Here is a 22,312-nt window from a genome sequence, read left to right on the forward strand (position 1 = left end):
TTATTATCCTCTGGGTCATTTTAAAATTCAATTCTAGCTTTAATGTTAGCTCACAAATAGTTATTAAATTTATATTGTTCTGATTTTTAATAATTTATCACCCTATTTAGATTGATAGAGAGTTTAAAGTCCAGAAAGCTTTGTTTTCTATTGGATTCCCTGTTCCCAAGCCTCTATTGTACTGCAGCGATGCTTCTGTCATTGGAACAGAATTTTACGTGATGGAACATGTGCAGGTAAATTAACACTTAATTTATTTTGTTGTTGCTTTTGTTTTCAATTAAGAAATTAGATGTTAATAAATGATAGTTTATTAATCAGCATTCTAGGTAATTCATTTGTTTTGCAAGTTTAAACTTTTAATTTGAGCACAGTGTTTTCCTCTAGGTGTCAGTAAAGAGCTATATGTAACAGTAATAACCAAACTGTCCAGAAGGTAGGGGGAAAAAACAACAAAGTGAAAATCAATCTATTAAAAAAGATAAATTTAAATTGTTTAAAAGATTTTTCTTTTGTAAAATATAACTTGAGAGTTGTTTTTGTCCTGTAAGTTCATCTTGGCATATCTTCATATTTTTCCTTTGTCATATATACTCTTATATTAGACATGTTTCACAAATGAATGTTTTTCTAGCATATTCTACAAAGTATTGGTTTTGGTTGCAAAACTGTTATCCTGCTATGTTTTGTAGGCAATAGAGGATGGGGACTCTGCAAAGAGTTACTATGAAAATATTCAATTTGTTTTAAATTATCTATTGTAATTGCTTCCATAGGGTCGAATTTTTCGTGATTTCTCAATTCCTGGAGTTAGCCCAGCAGAACGTTCAGCCATATATGTGGCCGTGATAGAAACCTTGGCTCGGTTACATTCTTTGAATATAAAGTCATTGCATCTGGAAGGATATGGTATAGGTGCTGGGTACTGTAAAAGACAGGTAAGGAATCCATATACAGAGCTCTTTTTCTCAAGTTCTTGGAAATAATATTCATTATTAGTCAAAATAAAAACCTATTACTTTATGCTTTTCTGAAACTTGGCTCTAACATTTAAAATACTTTTTTAAAAAATTGATTTTAGAGGGAGGGAGGGAGAGAGAGAGAGAAGGAGAGAAAGAGAGAGAGAGAGAAACATTGATTGGTTGCCTCTCGCATGCACCGCAACCAGGGATCAAACCCGAAACCTGAGTATGTGCCTGACCAGGAATTGAGCCACCACCTTTGGCTGATGGGCGATATTCCAACCAACTGAGCCACTTGGCCAGGGTGGCCCTAACATTTAATATCAGCCTTCAGTTTGACTTGTTTTAAGCATAAAATAATTTTATATTCTTAGATCAGGTTTTGTTTAGCAAGCTTCTGTAACTGACAGAATGTACATGAATGCAAATTTAAAGCTGTTTCAGCCTTTCCACTTAATTTACCAACATATTTTTTATACAGTTTTTCCTTTTTAAGTTAGGTTAACAGATATTAAGCATGACTGTTTAATATGTGCTAAGTACTGTGTTAAATATCAAGAAAATAGAAATAAGTCCTTTCCCCAAAGGAACTATGGTCATTTTAAGAATGAATCTTACTTACATGAAACTTGAAAATGGTATAAAAGAGTATGTAATCTAGTAGTAAGTTGTTTGGTACTCATCACAAGAGCTGCTCCATTCAGACAATAGATAGCAGTATGCCCTTGCTTAAGTGGGAAAGCTTCCTGGGCGAGATATATCTTATACTGTGTATTTTAGGAAGAGAAAAATCTAGAGTGATAGGGAAGAGGTGGGGGGCACTTAAAATCAAAGGAGCAGCAAGACCAGATATGTGTGGGACTGGTTTCCTTTGTACATATGTCTTTTAGACGGGGTTGAGGGGAGAGAGAGAAGAACTACGGTTTAGAGAGTACTCACTGTATGCCAGGTCTTTTTAATCTTTGTAACAGCCCTAAGACATAAGTATTATGTCTCTTTTTTAATCTTTGTAAAGCCCTAAGACATAGGTTTTATTTTGCAGTTGGGGATACATGTTTACAGGTGTCAAAACACAAGTAAGTGGCTTAGACATAATTTAAACCCAGGTCTATATGATTCCAAACATAAAGATCTTTTACTGCACGAAATTGAACAGAGATTACCTTGGGGAGTGGAGAGATAGATATAAGCAGGTAAATAATATGGTCTCAGTTGATGGAGCACTTTGAGAATAGGTTAATTTGTTTACATTCGAATCTAAGAACAATAAGTCTTTCCACTTCTCATACCTATTATATATTTAGAAGATTCTGTAGTCAGTAAGAAAGGGTATTTAAATGAAAAATAAAACCTCCCTTCTTCTTTTAGCCCACATATTTCCCTTTTCAGGGATTGTTGCTTGTGACTCTTCCATAATTTATTTTTCTAAACCTATTTGGATGTGTGTGTGTGCATTTTTTTTTCTTCCTCAAAATAGTTGCTTAATAAAAACAAGATCCCACATCTCTTGATTCCTAGGCCAGTGTTGTGTGTGTGTGATAAAAATCTATGTAAGTAAAATGGAGCTAGATGGAAGAAAGACTTAAATGTTTAAGTTTTTAGGCTGATATTAGTGTTTTAGCATCACTTACAGCCATTTGTCTTGAGCATTTAAAAATATAACCAACTTTGATATAATTGAATTTTGTTTTTAGAATGACTGGATCTTACGTTCCACCTTTAGCTCTGTCATTTTTCATTTTTATATACCTCTAGGTATCAACCTGGACAAAGCAATATCAAGCTGCAGCCCATCAGGACATTCCTGCCATGAACCAGCTCTCTGACTGGCTAATGAAAAACTTGCCAGATAATGACAATGAAGAAAATTTGATTCATGGAGATTTCAAGCTAGATAACATAGTTTTCCACCCTAAAGAGGTACTGTAAGCTACATTTACAATAAATTAAGTGGGTCTGATAGGAGACACATGTACTAAGTAGATGTTCCTCCCAGAGTGCTGGAGGAGCCCAACCCACTCCCACCTTTCCCTACATTCAGAACTGTCTTCACCACTCAAACTTTTATAAATGAGTCCGACAGATCTTCTGACATAGGTAGCTGCCTACCTTTAAGGATGGGTCTAATCCTGAGTGGTATCTGATTTACTGTTTAAATAGGATTTGGGAGCTTACATGTATGTTGCTGTTTTCTTCAGAGACATTTTTCTTCTAAAAATATTTAGCTTATCCATGTTCATGTTTTTTCTTCTGGTTCACTTGTATTTCTTTTTCCTATTTCGTGAAGAATTTTAAATTTGATTATTATAAGCTCAGAGTGGAAAGGATTCCAAAAGCCCCTTTTGAGACATGGAAAAGAATTGCAGGAGATTAACGTAAGCTTGCTCTGTTTAATGTGCACAGAGTAGTCTTTATAAAGAGTACAAACCAATAAAAACTGTAACCCTCCTCCACTGGGCACTGACAGGGAGGCCTAGGATTAGAGGAGACGATGGGAGTGAAGAGATGACTTCAGTTCTCCTCTCATTACCTGTACTTTGGGAAGACACTTGGCCCTTAACATTCTGACATTAATGTGAAAAATTTACAGTTCCCTGAATCCTGCTTCTTACAGAAACGTTTTCTGGGCTCATTAGTTTTCTCAGAATGCTAAGATGTTTTAGGGCAGGAAGAGCTGCTCTAAATTCATGGGTTTTTATATTTTTTCCCTATAGGAAAAGGACAGGAGAAAAATAGCATTATAAATTGCATTGTTATCATAATTGAAAGTTCAAATACAGTATAAACAGATGTGAGCACATTCACCAGCAAGACAAAATTTTTCCTAGAAAAATTTGGATATTAAAATTATGTATACATAATTATATATGTGTATGTGTAACCTGTTAATGGCACTAATGAGTTCTGAACTCTGACTTTGTTAAGTGTAGAGTAGGAGAATTGAAAATGCTAATTTGTAACCTGGGAAAATTATAAAAGCTTATAACTTAAAACATAGCAGGATCTGACCTCTATTTGATCTATATCATTGGATTCGTTATTATTTTAGGAGCCTATTTTTGAAAAAGTCTGAGCCCTCTATGTGTTCCATAACTATAATTCTGTTCTATTCACCACTTACGCAAGGAAGGAAAAATTCAGACCGAGATCTCCTGAATTACGTATTATCTTCCAAGATGTTTAAATTTTAGGATTAACATAATATGCTGAAAGTAGGTACAGTAAGTACCAAAAAGTTATTCTCTCTTTTTATTTCATCTCACATTAGAAAATAACTTCTTATAGGATTAAAGTTGACAAACAGGTGTCATCTTCCTTTAGACAAGCAGAATATTCAATAGCTGGGGAGAGAAATTTCTTTTTTAAAAAAAGAAACAACTGGTAGTGGCACAGCTTTAAGCTATTTAGCTGTGCTACTAATTTGTTACCTTTATCATTACCTTTTTATGTTTTAGGATTATATAGTAACAAGTAAGATATCTTCTACTTTTATCCAGTAATTCTATAATTACTGGTTAAATCAAGTTTAATCAATTTCTGCCTCCTATAAATATTACAGCTAATTTTTTATGGAAGTAACATATGGTTGGCAGAGTACAAGTCAACTAGCTTTTATTCATCACCAATTATGTACTCTGACACATGTTTTTTTAAAGGAAATACAACTCTTAATAAGTTCAAAATACCGATGGAGATAAAAGATATTCAGGTAACGGATGAGAGCAATATATACCCAAGTACTAAAGTATATCATACACGTGAACAGTGAGAGTTGTCAAAGAGGGAAACCGCTGTGGACTGGCATGAAGAGCTATAAAACTTTATACTTCAATTTAGTCAATAGTTTGTCTTTTCCATTTCATTTTTAAAATTTTATAAGTAAATAGAAAATTAGACTATGTTTCTTTTGTATGAAGGCACTCCACAAATTGGAGGTGAATGTTCTTACCAGTATATATTTATAGGAATATGATTGAAAGCTTTTTGTTTTTCCCATGAGAGTAAGGATTTTTTTTACCTTTGCCTCTAGAGCCTATATGGTAGATCCTCAATAAACGAGGAACTATTAGACTGAGAGCTCCTTTAAGGCAGTGGCTGTGTCTTATTCATTTATGCAGCAGGTGGTTACATGTTTCTGAATGAATCCATGTTGAGGGAATTGATTTTAGTGATCACTAAAGTTACTATTTCCATCTCATATATTTAATGCTTAATTTTTATTCCCTAGCAGTGTGACCCTGAAGCAAATTATTTAACCCCTCTCTGTTCCTTAATTTTTATTTTAACTTTTTATTTTTAAATAATTATAGACTCAAAAGAAGTTGTAAAAATAGTACAGTAGGGTCCTATGTTCCCATCATCCAGATTCCCCAAATGATTTCAAACAACTGTAGTATATTATCAGAGCCAGGAAATTTACATTGTGTGCCTTTCAAATGGGGGGCCGGGGGGAGGATTTCAAGGTTGCTGTTTTTTCTTCTTTTCTAAGACTGACAGTCTCTATTCTTCAGAAAAATACTAAGGTAAAAGTAAATTTTTCATAATATTTATTAAAATTTAAACAATAGTTGTAGGGGATGAAATTATAGGAGACTTGTAAGTTATACATTTCTGTAATGTTTAAGGTTTGAGGTTTTGTGGTTTTTTTCTTTTTTTGCAAAACAGCATGTTTTATTTTTATCATCAGAAGACCAAACAATTAAGAAAGAAGACAACAATTTTAAGTGGTAAACCTTCCAGGAATGTGCGTGGTTAGACAGTAAAGGGTTACTAAGTGCATGCAAACAAAAGCGTATTACTCAACTTCCTAATCCCTAGTTGTTTTCCATTTACTTATAGGTAAAGTACTGAAGCATGTTCAAGTGTGTATTTCAGCAGTGCAACACACTCACTGAAATGTTTAAAAGAAATCCAGTGTTCTGGAAAATACTGTTAATATTCTAAATATAAATCTTACCCATCTGGCAGAGAAGTGTGTAAGATTTTGGAGTTTTATGTGCATACTGAAAGACAAATATTCTTCATTAGAAACAGATAAACCATAAATATTTCATTTGCATTAATTAGTAATCAGATATATTTAAAATAACAAATATATATGTGCATGTATGTATATATATATATATATATATGTATATATGTGCATGGATACATTTATATCCTGCCTGGCCCATATGGCATGATCAACCATTAAAAAATTACCTTCGTCATTATCAATATACACCTACCCTCACACACACTGGTTCTTCAGAACTCATCTGCCTTGCAGCCTTCTGTATATTAATTAACTTCTGAAGAAAAAAGTGATTTGATATGGAAAACAAAACTTGTACAGTATTTTTAGTGTTTTTTTTTCTTTTTAATTTTCCCCATTGTCTCTAAAATGTCAGTGTAGTTGGAGAAAAGCATAGTTGTAATTTTTAATTGTATTCCTAGGAAAGCTATGGAAATTGGGTTTTCTCAACTTTTTAACTTTACAGGATATTTTAAAAATTCTCTTTAGTAAATGCTCTGTGGTAGTAAAGCCAGGTTTTGAACTCAGACGTATAGACTTCAGTGCTGTGCCATTCCTTCTACATTTACTGCTTCTCATCTCCACTGGAACTGGTCAACTTCAGTGACCTAGAAACTGAAGCCCCTTTCTTTGACCACGCCCTCTTCACTTTCTACTTCTCTTATTTCTTTACATGTCTCCTGAGATGCTGAAAATTTGATTGCTCTTATTCTAGAACCCAGGAACCCCCTATGACTTCATCTGACTGCTTCTCCTGCCTGGCCCATATGGCATGATCAACCATTAAAAACTACCTTCATTATTATCAATTGAATTAACAATTTCTTTTTTATTATAGTTTTAAAAAAATATATCTTTATTGATTTCAGAGAGAGGAAGGGAGAGGAAGAGAGAGATAAACATCAGTGATGAAAGAGCCATTGATCAGTTGCCTCCTACACCCCCCCCAACTGGGGATGAAGCCGGCAACCCGGGCATGTACCCTGACCTGGAATTGAACCACGTTTGCCTGGATCCTAGGTCAGTGCTCAACCGCTGAGCCACGCCGGTTGGGCAGAATTAATAATTTCTTGACTGTGCATGTGTACAAGTAATACAAGAGTTATAAAGTTTCCTGTCCTTAGGTATCTTATTATTTCCAAATCTTCTCACCTCTTGACTTGACACAATCTCCAGCGCTGAGCTTGAGTCATCCTGTTTTTGCTGCAGAATAGCCGTGAGGACAGGTTAACTGGGTCTGGGAGAAATTTATGCTGCATAATTTCATCTAAGCCTTAAATTCACCTTTTTGTAAAATCTGTAATTTTTAAAAATGGCTTTTATACAAGCCCTCAGATTGCTTTTCTTATCTAGACTCCCACTCTTGGCATATGGTGTTGCCTTGTACTTGACTCATTTTTGTCTTTCTAGTCACTTCCTAGCACAAGCTGCTTTCTGGGGATTATATGCACCTTGAAGTTCTGATGTTGAAGACATCTCAGCCCTCTACATAATGTAATATCTCTTTCATGCAGATTGATAGGTGACATTTTTCTTAAGCCTCATTGTCAAGAAAATTTGTGACCCTTGAGCAGCTGGTTTGTCTTTAATCTACATACACTATCAACATTGTGGCTGATCATGCTTCACACTTTATTTTGTCCAGAGAAAACTCAGAGCAGACATTACTGTCTACACTAACTATATTTGACTTATGGCATTTCATTTTATGTAATAACCTTACTGCTAGTTTCATCTTCTTATTAAAAGTTCTATTATCTCCTTCCCTGCCTTCTTCATCTACTGGTTGTCCTGTTGGCTTGCATTTTTCTTTTGTTTTGAGAAGGTAACATCCATACATTTTAATAAAATTTAATAATACAAAAAGCGTACATGGGAAAATAAAACTCAATGTAGAACATAATCAAGAAAAAGAAAAACATTTAGTTGTGCTGAGGTTTCAGAAAAATTGTCAGAAGTCATTTTATTAGTAAGTTTTTTAGCAGCAAGGTCAACCAGTAAATGTTCCTCTCAATCACTAGGAGTTACACTGAGCTTGTATAGCTCTGTACACAAAAAGGCATAGACAGGATTTTAATAAATTGCTAATTAGCTTACACTAATTGTTACAATTTTGTTAACCATCAGTTTTCTTACTGGCCATTGTTTTATAGCTTTGTGTAATTACCTAAAAAAGTTTCAGATGTCTTGAAAGGTAACTCTAGAGGGGATTCCCAATTTTCTCCAAGAAAAAGGTAAACAGTTATAGCCTAAGTGTTTCATCATCTTTTCTTTGGATGTTAAGAGCACAAGAACAAATAGAATGATAGAGAAAAATGCATCCAGTGTTTTTCTTTAGCTTATCAAATCTGGCTAGTGTAGAAGTTTATCATACAATATCACCACAACAATGACAGGTCTTATAAAGTCAAATCATGGAGGAGGGAAGGGATTAATTTTTCCCATAGTCCTAATCGCAAATTTTTAATTGCCTGTTATTGCCAGGCTCTGTACTTATTCACTGAATAAATACATATTGGTCACCTACTATGTGCCAGGTACTTTGCTAGGAACTGACAAACAAAACAGACATACTACCGGCCTCAGTTAATTGTCACACATAACCCTATGCAAGGAGGTATATGTTGTGACTAAGAAAATTGAGGATCAAGAAGTGAACTGGCTTGTCCAGAATCACACAGCCAGTAAATGGTGGAGCTAGGGTTTGAATATAGATCTCTCTGATTCCAAAGTCCATATTTTTCCACAAAGCTACAATAATGTGTGCAGAGGAGCAAGGGACTGCAAGTATACACAAAGTTATATAAAGGCATGAAACCCAACAATTTACACTGCCCAGATGATCTCTGCTGTTTTACCTCGCTTGGATAATCTTATCTAGATTATTGCTGCAGCATCCTCACTGGCCCTGCTACAGTCTGTTCAAACATATCAGCCAGAGTGTCCCTCAAAAGGCAAATCCTACTATGTCTCTCCAGAACACTGTACAGAACACTCCAGTGGAGGTTCCCTTCTCTATACCCCATCCCTCCCTCCTCAGTCTCTTGAAGTAACCACAGCCATTGCTATTAGTTTGGTGTATATCCTTTCAACTTTGAGTATTCACTTATAACCTTTTTTATTTAAACAAAAATACTATACAGCCCTGGCTGGGTAGCATAGTTGGTTAGAGCAACATCCTGAAAAACAAAGTTGCAGGTTCGATCTCCGGTCAGGGCACATACAAGAAGTAATCAATGAATGCATAAATAAGTGGAACAACAAATCCTTGTCTCTTCTCTCTCTCTCTCTCTCTCTCTCTCCTCCCTTTTTCCCTCCCTCCCTCTCTCAAAAAAAAAAAAACTGTACATGTACTTTGCAAATTACTTTCCCCCCTGTATTTACAGTCCTGTTTTCTTAACATAAAAATATATATTTTGTTGAAATATATTGTTACAAAGTAGAATGAAGAAATTTTGTTTTATTGATTCCAAATTACATGACTTATCATGTTGCTATATAATGGCAGATTTTGAATTCATAAAACAAACAGCATCTTTTATAATAATTATATCTTTGTATTTACACCATGAAATAATTTATTTTAAAAACTACTATTGCCATAAGATTATAATATTTGTTATGTAATAAGATTCATCACCAGACAAACTCTTAATTACTTATGGCATAGATTCTTAAATTATAAGTAAGTAATTATTAGAATTTCTTCTTTACCACAGTTATTCCCAGTTGAGAAGTTTCAACTGTTTTTGCCTCCACTCATTAGGCTGCGTAAAGTAAAATGCTGGAGAACTGATGGCCAGTAATGGAATCAGAGGACTCTACACAATCAAGGCTAATTAGTTAGTTGTTAAATGAGGTGTGCCACTGTGGGTAAAGACTACAAACTATAGTCTCAGCTTTGCTTTTGATAGAAAATATGGTTTTGAATGTATCCTATTTCACTTATTTCCTTATTTTAGTTGTTTTCAATTTAACATGTCCAGACCTTTTTATTGTTCATTACAGTCTCGAGTTATCGCTGTACTGGACTGGGAGCTTTCAACCATTGGCCATCCTTTGTCAGACTTAGCTCATCTCTCCCTGTGGTACTGGTGGCCAAGGACATGTCCAATGATAAATCAAGGCTTTTATTTACAGGAAAACATAGGTATGAAAACATAATGATGCCTAAATTGCTATTAATATAAAATTATCTTTATTATTCCTCATAACTTAAAAATGCAGTTATATTACAATTTTAGATAGCTTTTATTTGTTTTTAAAATGTTTCTAAATCATTTTATTCTTTATTGATTTATTTTCTGAATATAGCATTCCACTTTTAGTAATTTATGACAATGTGTAATCCTTTGTATGTAGTGTTCTTTTGGAAATCAGTATTTAAAGCATGCTTTGTTATTGTGGAATAATGGTTATTTAATTTAATTTTATAAACATATGCAATATTATGACATTCTGAAATACTCACCGTGAAGTTTTATTAAAGTTTACAGTACATGCTGTTTTAATAGGGATGCCACCAGTGGAAGAACTGATTTCAATATATTGCCGCTTCAGGGGAATTAGTTCTGATTTTCCTAACTGGAATTTCTTCCTTGCCCTTGCATTTTTTAAGATTGCTGGAATAGTACAGGTAATTAATTGTTTTTAACATGTTTCACCATTATTTATTAATGTACTATTGACAATATTTTCTGTCTTCCAGGGTTTTATACCTTTTACCCTTACATCATTTGGCTTTTCATAATAACAAATACCAGACATGAGTGAAATACAAATCCAGAATTAACAGAATAGGAATTTTGCAAGGAAAAAAGTTGAGTAGCAAAATGTGTGATCATTTTTTGGTATAATAAACTTAAAAGACGGAGGAAGGGAGAGAGACATAATGACAAAAAGAGAAAAGCTTGTGAGAATTGGCGATTTCCTGAATATTCAGTGTAAGACAGCTAAAATCTTTTCATGATATCTGCTTTAGACTATAAATCCACATATTAACCAGGTGTGATGATAAGGAAAGAATTATCTTTGAAGCTCCCAAAGTCTAGCATAGTACCTATTATATAGTGGTCTCTTAAAACGTTTTTGACTGAATAGATGAGTAAGTTTTTCCATTTTCTAATAATGTCATATTTATGTGACTAATTGAACATAAGTGCAGTTTCTTAAAATTGCAGCTTAATCTAAATAAGTGCATTCTTTATTATAGTAATTCAGTTCCCATGTACTTTTAATCTTGGATATTCATTTAAGAAATTGAAATATGTTATCAGTGGCAAGGGGCTATGGACTAGAGGAAGAAAAGCTAAGAGAATTTAGGAACAAAGGAGAATATGAAAGGAGGGATTAAGGACAACTGTGGTTGTATTTCTCTGTCCTCAGAGTTCATGCCACCCACGACCAACCGAAATCGTCTTCTAGGAAATAGCTGTGTTATGTCTCAGTCTGTATTTTACAATCATACTAACCATGTTCGTTAATCAAGGTGATTGGATGGGTTTCTCACAACAGGGTTTATGCTATGTTTCTATATCTATCAGTTTCCATAAATAGGATACCAAATAGGTTTTGAATTTAAAATGGATTTTCATTTCAAATAAAAGCTTGACATAGTTATGATTGAAACTAACATCATAAATTATATACAGGGTGGGGCAAAAGTAGGTTTACAGTTGCTCATATGGAAAATAATACAATAGTTAATAAACAATAATACAGGAATAAACTCTGTGTTTCTTGTACTTACAACTGAAAACCTACTTTTGCCCCACCCTGTGGTAATAGCCTTAGAGATTATTATAAATATTCCATTCTAACTATAAACATGAAATTGGAAATAATGGAAAAACTGTTAGTTATATGAAGAATTACATAAAAAAATAAAGTAATGAAATTCAGTTGATTGTGTTTTGGTGGAGAGGCAGTGAGAGGAGAGTATATATTATTTTGGAAGCACAGAACATGGAGAATTAAGAAAGAAAAACTGGTTAGCATTCAGCTAACACTCTCCAAAGGAGACAGTTTCACCTAAAATAGGGGTCAAAAAATGAGACAAAATATTCTTAGAGGTCATCTCATTCCTTTTGGTTTTATAGTATGATTTTGTTTTGGTTTCTTTAGATTTTCCCTCACTCTGAAGGGGGAAAGCATTGATTTTTATAGGTGATATAACTTGCCAATTTGGTATCTTTGGTAACTGCTGAGCTTATTTTCAAGTTTGGTTTCATTCCCAGTTACAATTCTGTTAGGATGAGAGTGTATTAACCACACGATACAATGGCTCTTTCATTTGGGAGTGTGTGTGGGGTAATAATTATTCCTTCATGTAAATTAATAGAAATGATACTCTCATATATATGTTGGTACCTTGTGAGTTTAGTGACTCACATAGCTGGGAAACTGCAAAGACTGGATAGCTGAAGAGCAGTTTTCAATGATTTTCATTGCTCTATGTTAATTTACGTACAGGGAGTATATAGTAGATATCTTCTGGGGAATAATGCATCTGAGAATAGCTTTCAGTTTGCCAATATTGTGCAACCTCTGGCAGAAACTGGATTGCAACTCTCAAAAAGGTAAGAAAATAGATTTCCTTGGCTAATTCAAATTAGAGCCTTTATTGGGTATGTGAAGTTTATAAATTTTAGGGGGATAGGGATTGTTTTTATTTCTTACACCAGGATTGGTGCTGCCAATCACAATAGTTTGCTTGGTAAATGTCTTATCTGCCTGAAAATAAATTCACTTCAAATATAAAGAAAATACCCATATTTATGATTAAAAGTATTTTTGACAACTTGAGTATATAAACTTTTAAGAATAGCGATACAACTCTCAAATGTTTCCTTCTAATATTTGTTACTTACATATACCTATTTAAAATTATAAATTATATAAGGTGATATATTAAATTTAGAAATATTGCTCTCTTCTACCATCACATGCCCTGAAATTTTAATCAGATTATTTTGTAAGTGTCTTTGAAATCCATGTCTCCATCAGTGGAGCACTTTTTGAGGCATATAATTAATACACTTTACCAACCACACTCCCATAGAAGTGATGTGATATATGCCACTTACTGAATTGATGGATGATACTGTCTCTGGAAATTCTGCCCAAGCCCTGGGTACTTATGGCATAACATTAGGACATTGTGTTTTTACAGTTCACTTCATGGATGAATATTTGTGATCTCCACAACATAACAACTGACTGTGTTGCTCTTCATAATTATCTTTAGAGTTCTTGTTTATAATTATTAGATTTATGTTCAATTTCCTTGGTTTCTTCCCTACCCCAGCCCCTTTTTTAGGGATTCTAACAGGTGACTTCAATAAAAATTCAAAACTATCATTGATTGAGGTCATGCCAAGCATATGTTTTCCCCAAATAATGTTTAAGCATTAAAGTTTGATGTTCAAAATAAAGCAATTCTGCATTCACCCCATAATATAAAAGACTTAAAACATTTCCAAATATGGCAACTCCTGCCCTGGCCAGGTGGCTCAGTTGGGTGGAGTATCATCCTGTGCACCAAAATGTTTCAGGTTAGATTCCCAGTCAGGGCACATACCTAGGTTGCAGATTTGATCCCCGGTGGGGATACAAACAGGAGGCACCCAATTGATGTTTCTCCCTCACATCGATACTTCTCTCTCTTCTCTTCTCTTTTCTCTCTCTTTTCTCTCTCTCTCTCCCCTTCCTCTCTCTCTACATATCCTTAGGTAAGGATTTAAAAATGTATATATATGGTAACTCCTTCTGAGTACTACTTTGGGGGAGCTAGGGAAGGCTTCACATTATATTCAGAAATATAATAATTTTGGATATCTTTGTAACTTTTTTTCCCCTCAAAGAACTTTCAGAACTACACCATCACAGACTGATACTACCCAAGAGTTGTTTGTTCAGACTAGGAGAGGCCAGGAAGCTCTTACGAGGGTGAAGCATTTCATGAAACAGTACATCCTTCCAGCTGAAAAGGCAAGTATGGTGTGAAAAGAATGTATTTGTGCTCAAGGACTATGAATTACTTCTGCTATCTGCGCTTCTAGGAGTACCATGGTATCATATCTTTGCAATCAGTCAGTCCTTAACTAGATGCCCCTCTTAACTTTCGCACTGAGCTGCTACAGACTTGATCCTGAAAAATCCCAAGCTTCTAAAATATGCCAAGGGAATGCTACAGATCAATCTGTGGAATTAAAATTAAGTCAAAAGATATTAACTTTTTTGGTAAAGTTGAGATCGTTAGTATATTAGAGTAAAACACTACCTTGGGGGCCTTATAACTTAGAATTTTTTTTTTTTTTAATGGACCCCTTTGAGAACTAAGAGAACTGTAGAGGAAACAAGACAGAAAATTTTGCATATCTTTGCAAGCTGTTCACAAACACTACTACATGCTACTACTTTAAGGTGTTCAGTTTCAATCAGTTCACTGAGGGTAAAGAAGTAACATGGTACATGCATTCATTCCGTTACCAGCTAATTATCAGGAATCTAATAATGGGTTAGGTACCTGGAGAGCCATTGAAAGTAAAAGAAAGAACAGGACGGACAGGGCTTATTCTCCTACGGAGCTTATACTTTAGCATGAAAGAAAGATATTAAATATGAGATGATAAGTGCTGTGATGAAGAGAGGAAAGCTGTTATGAAAATATGTAAGGCAGGTGGGTGGGCTATGTGTGTGGGTAGAACGCTGGTGTAGAAATGGTAAGGGTTTGAGCCTAGCCCATGTCTGCCACGAGTTAGGTGGTCTTGGGCACACAGCAGTCTCAGAGCCTCAAGTTCATCTGCATTGTGAACAGGTATGACTAGATATACAGTAAACTCCCATTTTAATCTTCTAGGATTCTGAAGTCTAGAGCCAGACTGGCAAAACCAAATAGGAAACTGAAAAAGACCAAAATTCTTTTGACAAAAACCTTCAGTCAATATGTGTTTACAGGGTGGTTAGTGTTATTGCTCAAATTACATGAATATTACATTTTTAGTAAAGATCTAGCATGAGATTAACTTTGCTCACAGAGTGGAGTATAGTATTTTAAAGAAAATACTACATTTTCTCCCCCCCACTTAGGTTTTGCCAGGTAGGTACTCTGGCTTTGATGAAGGGAAGAGATGATCTCTGATCCTCCCTCTTGCCCTGTTTGGGGCATTTGGCTTTGCCTCCTGACCCCTATGTGGCCCTTTAAAAACTAAGGCCCAGGCTGACGTCGATCAGCCTGCATCCCCCAGACAAACTTGGCCCCAGTGCTCTCACACCTGAAGAGTCAGCCTGGCTTTATTCCTGGCCTCTGAGGAATTTCCTTAATTTCCTTCCAGCACAGCTATGCATTACTAACTGTATTTTAAAAATTATTTTAAATATGTTACCTGCAATTTTTAGTTGTACCACCCTGGGAGGGGTTTCTATGACCATCTAGCATGCCATGTTGCTGAAGGAAACATTCAGACTTTGGTGTAAGATTTTGGGAGTCTATTAACTAATATTGCGGGAGCGTAATTTTGTGAGCAGCAAGCCTCTAGAATACTTTACACTTCTGGTTTTAGAAAGAAATAGTATTGATTGAATTGCCTCTGAAAGAGCTGCTTCACCTAAATATGTTTTCCTTGGATAATAACAGTTTATGGCATTATTCACTTTGCAATAACTTTAGCTAATGACCTTTTTTCTTCTTATTACTTTTAGGAGGTAATTGAGTTCTATGTTCAAAATGAAAATTCAGCAGACAAGTGGAAGAAACCATCAGTGATTGAAAATCTCAAGGTAAGGAAATAAGAAACCCTTTAGCATTGGAAAATTTATATGCAGGAGTTTTGTAAAATCTTATTGTTGGTGCTGTTACTGTTATATATGTAGAGGATAATTATATCAGTAATAACTTTTTTTAAAAAAAGTTAAAAATAGCATCTGCAATATACAAATTAGATTACATAGTGCTTTACATATGGTATGTGATGAAGATAGCCTCTTACAGCTGTTCAGAGGAAAAACACCATCAACACTGCTCACTGTCATCAGCCACTAAATCGAGACTGAAGTCAAGGCAGGCATTTGTCTCACATGGGCTTAATTTCATGTTTTCAAATCCAAATAGCAACATATGTTAAAAATCACAATGCAAAAAGTAGTTATTTGGCTTAATTAGACTCAAGCATGGGAGCTTTTGTAAGAGCTATGTATGATTCAATAAGAAGGACTTGAACAAATTTAATTTTTCAGCCAAATCTAAGGAAGCTTAGAGGAAAAGTCATTTCTTTAAGTTAAGAAACTATTGATTTTTGATGAATTAATAGCTACTTGTTTTTGCACACTAGGATACAATGAAACAATTAACTTCATAAGTGTTTTTAAATTTCAAAAAGCATAAATGCCAATATTATTTTTAAAAAAACACTACTTTTGGTCATCGCAAATTATGATTAGTCCGCATATTCATTACCTCGACAGGAAATGGCCAAAGCAGAGGGCCTCTGGAACTTTTTTCTGCCAGCGGCAAGCGGTCTCAGCCAGGTGGACTATGCCCTGATTGCTGAAGAAACTGGAAAATGCTTTTTTGCTCCAGATGTCTTTAACTGCCAAGCACCAGGTTACTATGTTACTTAAAAACAGACGTTCTCAGATATTTTGAGCAGTGTTTATAATTTCTCTATTTTATGACAAGATTGTTTTTCCTACAAGAAGTCATTGGTTTATAAATTTTTCTATAATTTTACTTTTTAGTTACTTTGATTTAAATATTTAAAAAAAGGATCTAATGTTCTCAATTGATTACTCTTTTGTTTAACATAATGACGTTAAGGGTTTTAGTGAACAGGATCTGCCACCAAAGGGACTGGCAGTGTGAGGACTGCAGTTTCCTGACTGGGTATTGTATGTTTCTATGGCTGGTTGGAATGAACAGAGAATTCCAAACCTTTTGGTTAGCCTCACTCTCTTTCCATTTATTCACCATCTATTTATAGATTATCTACTATGTGTCAAGCCCTGTTCTAGATCCTTGAAATATATCAAGGAATAAAATAAAGATTCCTGCCCTCATGGAGTTGATATTCTAATGGAGGGAGGCAAAAATGCGTAATAAATATAGTAAATAAATAAATTATGTAGTAAGTTTGAAGATAGAAAGTGCTTGGAAAAAAGAAAACTCAGTAGGGTAGGGGAGCTATGGAATGCTGAGGGACAAGGAATATGGATTACGATTTAAAATAGAATGGTTGGGCTAGGCCTTATTTAGAAAATGACATTTGATAAGACTTGAAGGTGAGAGAGTTAGCCATGCTGATGTCTGGGGGAGAGTTTTCTTAGCACATGCACAGGCCCTAAGGCAGCAGTGTGATTGGTGTGTTCCAGGAGCAGCCAGGGAGGCCAGTGTGGCTGGGAGAAGAACAGTAGAGGATACCAGAGAGGACAGGGCCTTCTTCATACATTGGGCCTTATAGAGCCAGATAAGAGCTTAAAACAGTGAAATGGAAGCCATTGGGGATTTGAGCAGAGCAGTGACAAGATGTAACTTAGGTTTTAAAAGGATTTTGGCTACTATGTTGAGAATTAACAGAAGGAAGGAAGGAGGGAAGCAAGAGTCTGTTGTAATAATCCTACTGAGGGATTATGGTGATTTGCTCTAGGGTACTAGCAGTGGAAGGGGTAAGGAGTGGAAATCTCGATTCTAAATATACTTTGAAGGCAGAGCCAAGAGGATTTCCTGATTGGATCTGGGGTATAAATAAGGGAGTCAAGGATGCCGCTAAGAACTTTGACATGAAAATTGAAAGGATGAGGGAAGGAGGCCAGCTTTTCTTTAAAAAGATAATATGGAATGTAATCTATAGAAGGTGTTTTCAAACCTGGATTTGCAGAAGACCCACCTAAGAAACTTAAAAATAAAATGCAGATTCACAGGCTCCATCCCTGGAGATTCTGGTTCCTTAGGTCTAGGGTGGACCCTGGGAATGTCTTTTATATTTTTTTAAACATGATACTCTGATGCTGCCAATCAAGAACTAGCATTTGATTTCTAGTAGAAGGCTGATATAGTGTTCCTGCACAATAGGCCTTGGCATTGCCTTTTGTGCTTACTGTGTGGCTCTAGTGCTAACTCTCCCAAAGAGTGAATGAAGGTGGAACTGCCAAAAAGAGGCATATTGGATATCTGAGAGAAAACACCCTGGTGTTTTAGCACTGTGTCTTCCCTGTTCTTTGACTCTCATTTCTTTGGAACAATTGAGATAGTTCATAGACTTCTGTTAAAGGTTAAACTTGTCCCTGGTGTGGTTTTCCCCTCTTCAAAACCCTGATTTATCAAATTACTGTTGTACGACATTTTAATCTAATAATGAAGCTATTGTTAAAGTGAAGAAATATATTCACAAAGTTTCTAAAGATTCATCTCATTCGTGTGAAGCTATTACATCATGCTGCATAGGTGGCTTAATTTTGTGGAAAGAGAACTGGTTGTCTTTTGTTTAAAACTTTTTTTACTGTTACTCAGTAGTAAGAAATATATTTTATATTGTGACCCAATATGTAGCATATGTCTTCACTGATTAATGGATGGGGAAAGGGAGATATATTATTGAAAAAAGGCTTCATGAAACAAGTTTCCCTTACTGCATGCAATGCATTTGCATATTTTCCACTGAGTCTAATCTAATACATTCTATTTTGATTTATTTTAATTTTCATAGATTGTTAGCCATAGTCCATTAAATTGATTTTACAACACTAATGGGTCATAATATGAAAAATAATGCTATAGAGGACACCCTTTGCAGTTGCAGCTCTGCCACTATTTCTCCATTTGACCTGTGCACTTAATTTTCACTAAATGGTCCTAGGGGGTTTTTTTAGTATTAAAATTTCCTGAGTCTGTCAGTTGTACTGTCTAAATGATACCACTAAACTGCTAACATTTTAAAACTGGCCAGGGAAATACATTTTCTTTGATCAAAGTATGATCAACAACTCTCCTCAGCAAACCAGATGTGTCAAATCATAAGTAGAACACTAGGCATCTTCTTTTTGCAGTGGAGACATCTTCATGCAGGGCTTGGGGCGTTGTGTTTTGGAGCATTTCCAAAGCAGATAAAAAGGGTGTGTAAAGTTAAATACTTTGGGAGGTTTCTTAGGTGTAAAAGATGAATTTCTACTCAGGCTTCCCAAATTATTTCCCAAGTAGTTATAAAAGCTTATGGGAAACATATGTCATCTTCCAATTTGTCTTTTTTTGTTTTTTGCCCTTCAGTAAGTCATACAATATTGTATATTGGAATCTTGAGAATAGCAATTTTAATTCTAAAGCTATTACTAGATAATTTGGGCACCACTGGGCTGATTTGCGGGAGAAAATTGTAGACGTTAATTTATCTAAGGCTCTTTTCCCAACCCATAAATGATAGCTTTGTTTTGCCAGCTTCTCAGAATAAACTGGTAATTTTTGGAGAGTTTATATTCAATATTTACCTCATTTGAACTGTAACAAGAAACATTGAAAACAAGTGAAGAAAACACTGAGCTTCATTAGTTCCAACTCAGGACTCATTTTCTCCCTCAGTCAAAAGGAATTTTCAGCTTGTGTTAATCTACTAAGAATTTTGCATTTTAATATAACGTCAGCTCTGTTAGAAGTGTCTGAACAGAGTACAAACATATTTTGAGAGACTTACCTTAGACTTAACTCAATTTCCATAGGCATTTTAGTGACTATCCTTAAAGTCATTATAAGAGGTGATATTGAAAAATTCTGTAAAATCTTGTAAGTAATCAGTATTCAAGGGAAAGGTTTTAGAAAGTATTTTTAGAAATGTGATAGGAATGAAAATCAAAGAAAGGCATCTAAAGCATTCTGCTCTATGGCAGACATGAAGCTTTTTTTTTAAACCTGAGGGTGATTCTATGGTGTTATCATGTACTGAACAATGCCCTCTGAGGGTTGGAGAGGGTCTTTGACGTCATTGTCACTTTCTACCCAGGGCAGGGATTCTGTGTTTAGCATTCTTGAGATATGACCTAATACTTTTCTAGACAGTATGGGGTGCACAAAAGTAAGAGCAATGTTAGAGGTGAAGAGACAGTAATTACCATGTGAGTTAAGGAGGAGATATTTCTGACTGGGTAATCGGAGATTCTCCACAATGAAGGCGGCTCAGAAGCAGGAATTGACTTAGAATGATGGGTGGGATTCCACTGAGAGAGGGCCTGGTCGGAGCAGACGTGAGGAAGTGAGACAGCACAGGGTGTGTTTGAGGAACTGCTATCCCGTTTTCCAGGAGTGTTGCAATCACTCCTGGCAGAATGTATTTACAAGATACCAGGCAAGGGTTAGGCCAGTAAGTTGTTTTCCTCTGTCCTAATTGAGTTAGACCTCATGAAAGCCATGTTTTGTCCAGATGAAGTGGACAAGTGTCTGTGATCCAGAACAGGTTGCATAAACAGGCACTGAATGCCGCGTACTTACCGCACGCCTTCATTGTAAATTTGCTATTATGCTTCAAAATATCATTAGCAAACATTTGTTTTAAAAGGATGCATGTCTGTACTATATACATAAAGTTTGGACTTCACATTAGTAAATTTTTAAAGTCGAAACAAATGCTTTTCTTATTACATGTAGACACAGGGAACATGGAGCTGCTCCACATGTACGGAAGCGAGCAGCAGAAGCAGCAGTGGCTCGAGCCTCTTCTCCAAGGGAGCATTGCCTCCTGCTTCTGCATGACAGGTACGCAGGCCACAGCTCTCCCTGTGCAGCCAGCCCCCGCGTTGTTACGGATGAGCTGAAGAATGTGGGATGTGGCTCTGCAGTTCCGGCAAGTTTGCCCGTGGTCAGTTTTAAGTGCTGAAACTTTTAAATGTGCAGAATAAAATGACCCTCCCCTTAGGGAGGACTCCGGATGATGTTTCCCGGTGGCCTGCTTTAGGCATTAGCAGCAGAGTAAACCTATTTCATAACCTTTTGACTTGTATTTCTAAAACTGCCAACTATAGATATTTAAGATTTTTTTTGCCCTTATGTAGGAAATATTTGTCTTTGTGATAATTTTATGTTGACACTTAAGAAATACTTAACTCTGCATAAATCCGGAAAAATAGAATTTCCACCAATGCTGGTCATATAGCTCAAATTATAATCATATGGGGGAATAAAGCTAGAGCATGTTAATAAAAATGGTTTGGTACCATTTGTACATAGGAAACAGTAATTAAGAACTCTTGAAAGGACAAACACATTATTTCATAATTGAGTTTAGAATTAAACTATATTTCATCTGGCCATAATTTTGGCCAGATTTTATTGTCTTCTATAACACTGCATACATTTATAATAGCAAAACCGACCTCCATTTAAGTCAGTAAGAGGCACTTATTGAACACTTGCCATATGATGTGGTTATCTATAAAGCGCTAATTTGAGGTTACAAAATCAGTAGAGTACACAGCCCCCTTTCTAAAGGAAATGAGTCTCTAATTTTAGAAAAAGAACACATGAAATATGTGAAGGACCCATTTAAAAGAGCATTAAATTACCAAGTGAAGATTACTGTGGTTGAGAGCTAGCCTGTAAATTCTGAAATGCCATGCCAAGCAGTTGTGTAAGAGTCCATGGAAAACTTCCTGAAGACATTAAGTGTTGAGCAGGCTTTATGGAATGCAAAATAAATAAGTTGGTGAAAGCATTCCTGACGGAATTTCCAAGGCACAGTTAGAAATTGTTTGAGATAGTGAACTGCATGGTACGGAAATCTGGCTTGCAGATATTTAGCACAGACTTCCGTTGTGGGGAGCAATGTTTTTAATCTACTTTTGATGACTGGGAAAAGGATTGAGTTTTATCCCAAGTCACGTATCAATGAGGAAGCCAAGAACACAATTCAGATTGCTGATCCCCACTGTTCTAAATACTTCATTCATTCATCTTCCAATGCACGTGTACTGAATACCTACTATTTGTAGGTTATGGGAGAACCAGGGTAGAATGGGGGAACGATAGGAAGATGAGAGAGACAAAGATGCTCTCTCTGTCCTCTAAGTCTCTTTGGTAAACAGTTGGTATCAGCCTTCCTGTAAATTCAGCCTTTGCTTATTTATAGAGCCGGATGTAGCATCCAGTGATGCCACAAATATTGAATGCAGCATCCAACGAGATGGCGACAGCTATGTAGTCAACGGCAAGAAGTGGTGGAGCAGTGGTGAGTACTCGGACCGACCCTTTGTGCTGCATGCTGTGCTGGAATAATATGAACATAGTTATGTTTTATGATCACAGTTCTTTCAATTCTGCCTTAGCATTTTCAAATTTAGAAACAGTTGATAAAAAGAGAAG

General features: G+C 35.5%; 1 protein-coding gene across 1 annotated transcript in view; it reads left to right on the plus strand.

Moving 5' to 3' along the window:
* Positions 1 to 22,312, plus strand: part of ACAD11 (acyl-CoA dehydrogenase family member 11) — a gene marked incomplete at its 5' end in the record, with an annotated part of 56,293 nt that overhangs the window by 7,851 nt on the left and 26,130 nt on the right. The window contains 11 exons of the mRNA XM_081159674.1: positions 111 to 236; positions 777 to 938; positions 2,718 to 2,882; positions 9,985 to 10,126; positions 10,491 to 10,612; positions 12,448 to 12,554; positions 13,839 to 13,965; positions 15,679 to 15,756; positions 16,441 to 16,579; positions 20,603 to 20,710; positions 22,080 to 22,178. Of these exons, the coding sequence (XP_081015800.1) occupies positions 111 to 236; positions 777 to 938; positions 2,718 to 2,882; positions 9,985 to 10,126; positions 10,491 to 10,612; positions 12,448 to 12,554; positions 13,839 to 13,965; positions 15,679 to 15,756; positions 16,441 to 16,579; positions 20,603 to 20,710; positions 22,080 to 22,178 (1,375 nt within the window). The remainder of the gene's footprint in view (positions 1 to 110; positions 237 to 776; positions 939 to 2,717; positions 2,883 to 9,984; positions 10,127 to 10,490; positions 10,613 to 12,447; positions 12,555 to 13,838; positions 13,966 to 15,678; positions 15,757 to 16,440; positions 16,580 to 20,602; positions 20,711 to 22,079; positions 22,179 to 22,312) is intronic.

This window comes from Miniopterus schreibersii, assembly GCF_964146895.1.
Source record: "Miniopterus schreibersii genome assembly, chromosome: 15".
NCBI lineage: Eukaryota > Metazoa > Chordata > Mammalia > Chiroptera > Miniopteridae > Miniopterus > Miniopterus schreibersii.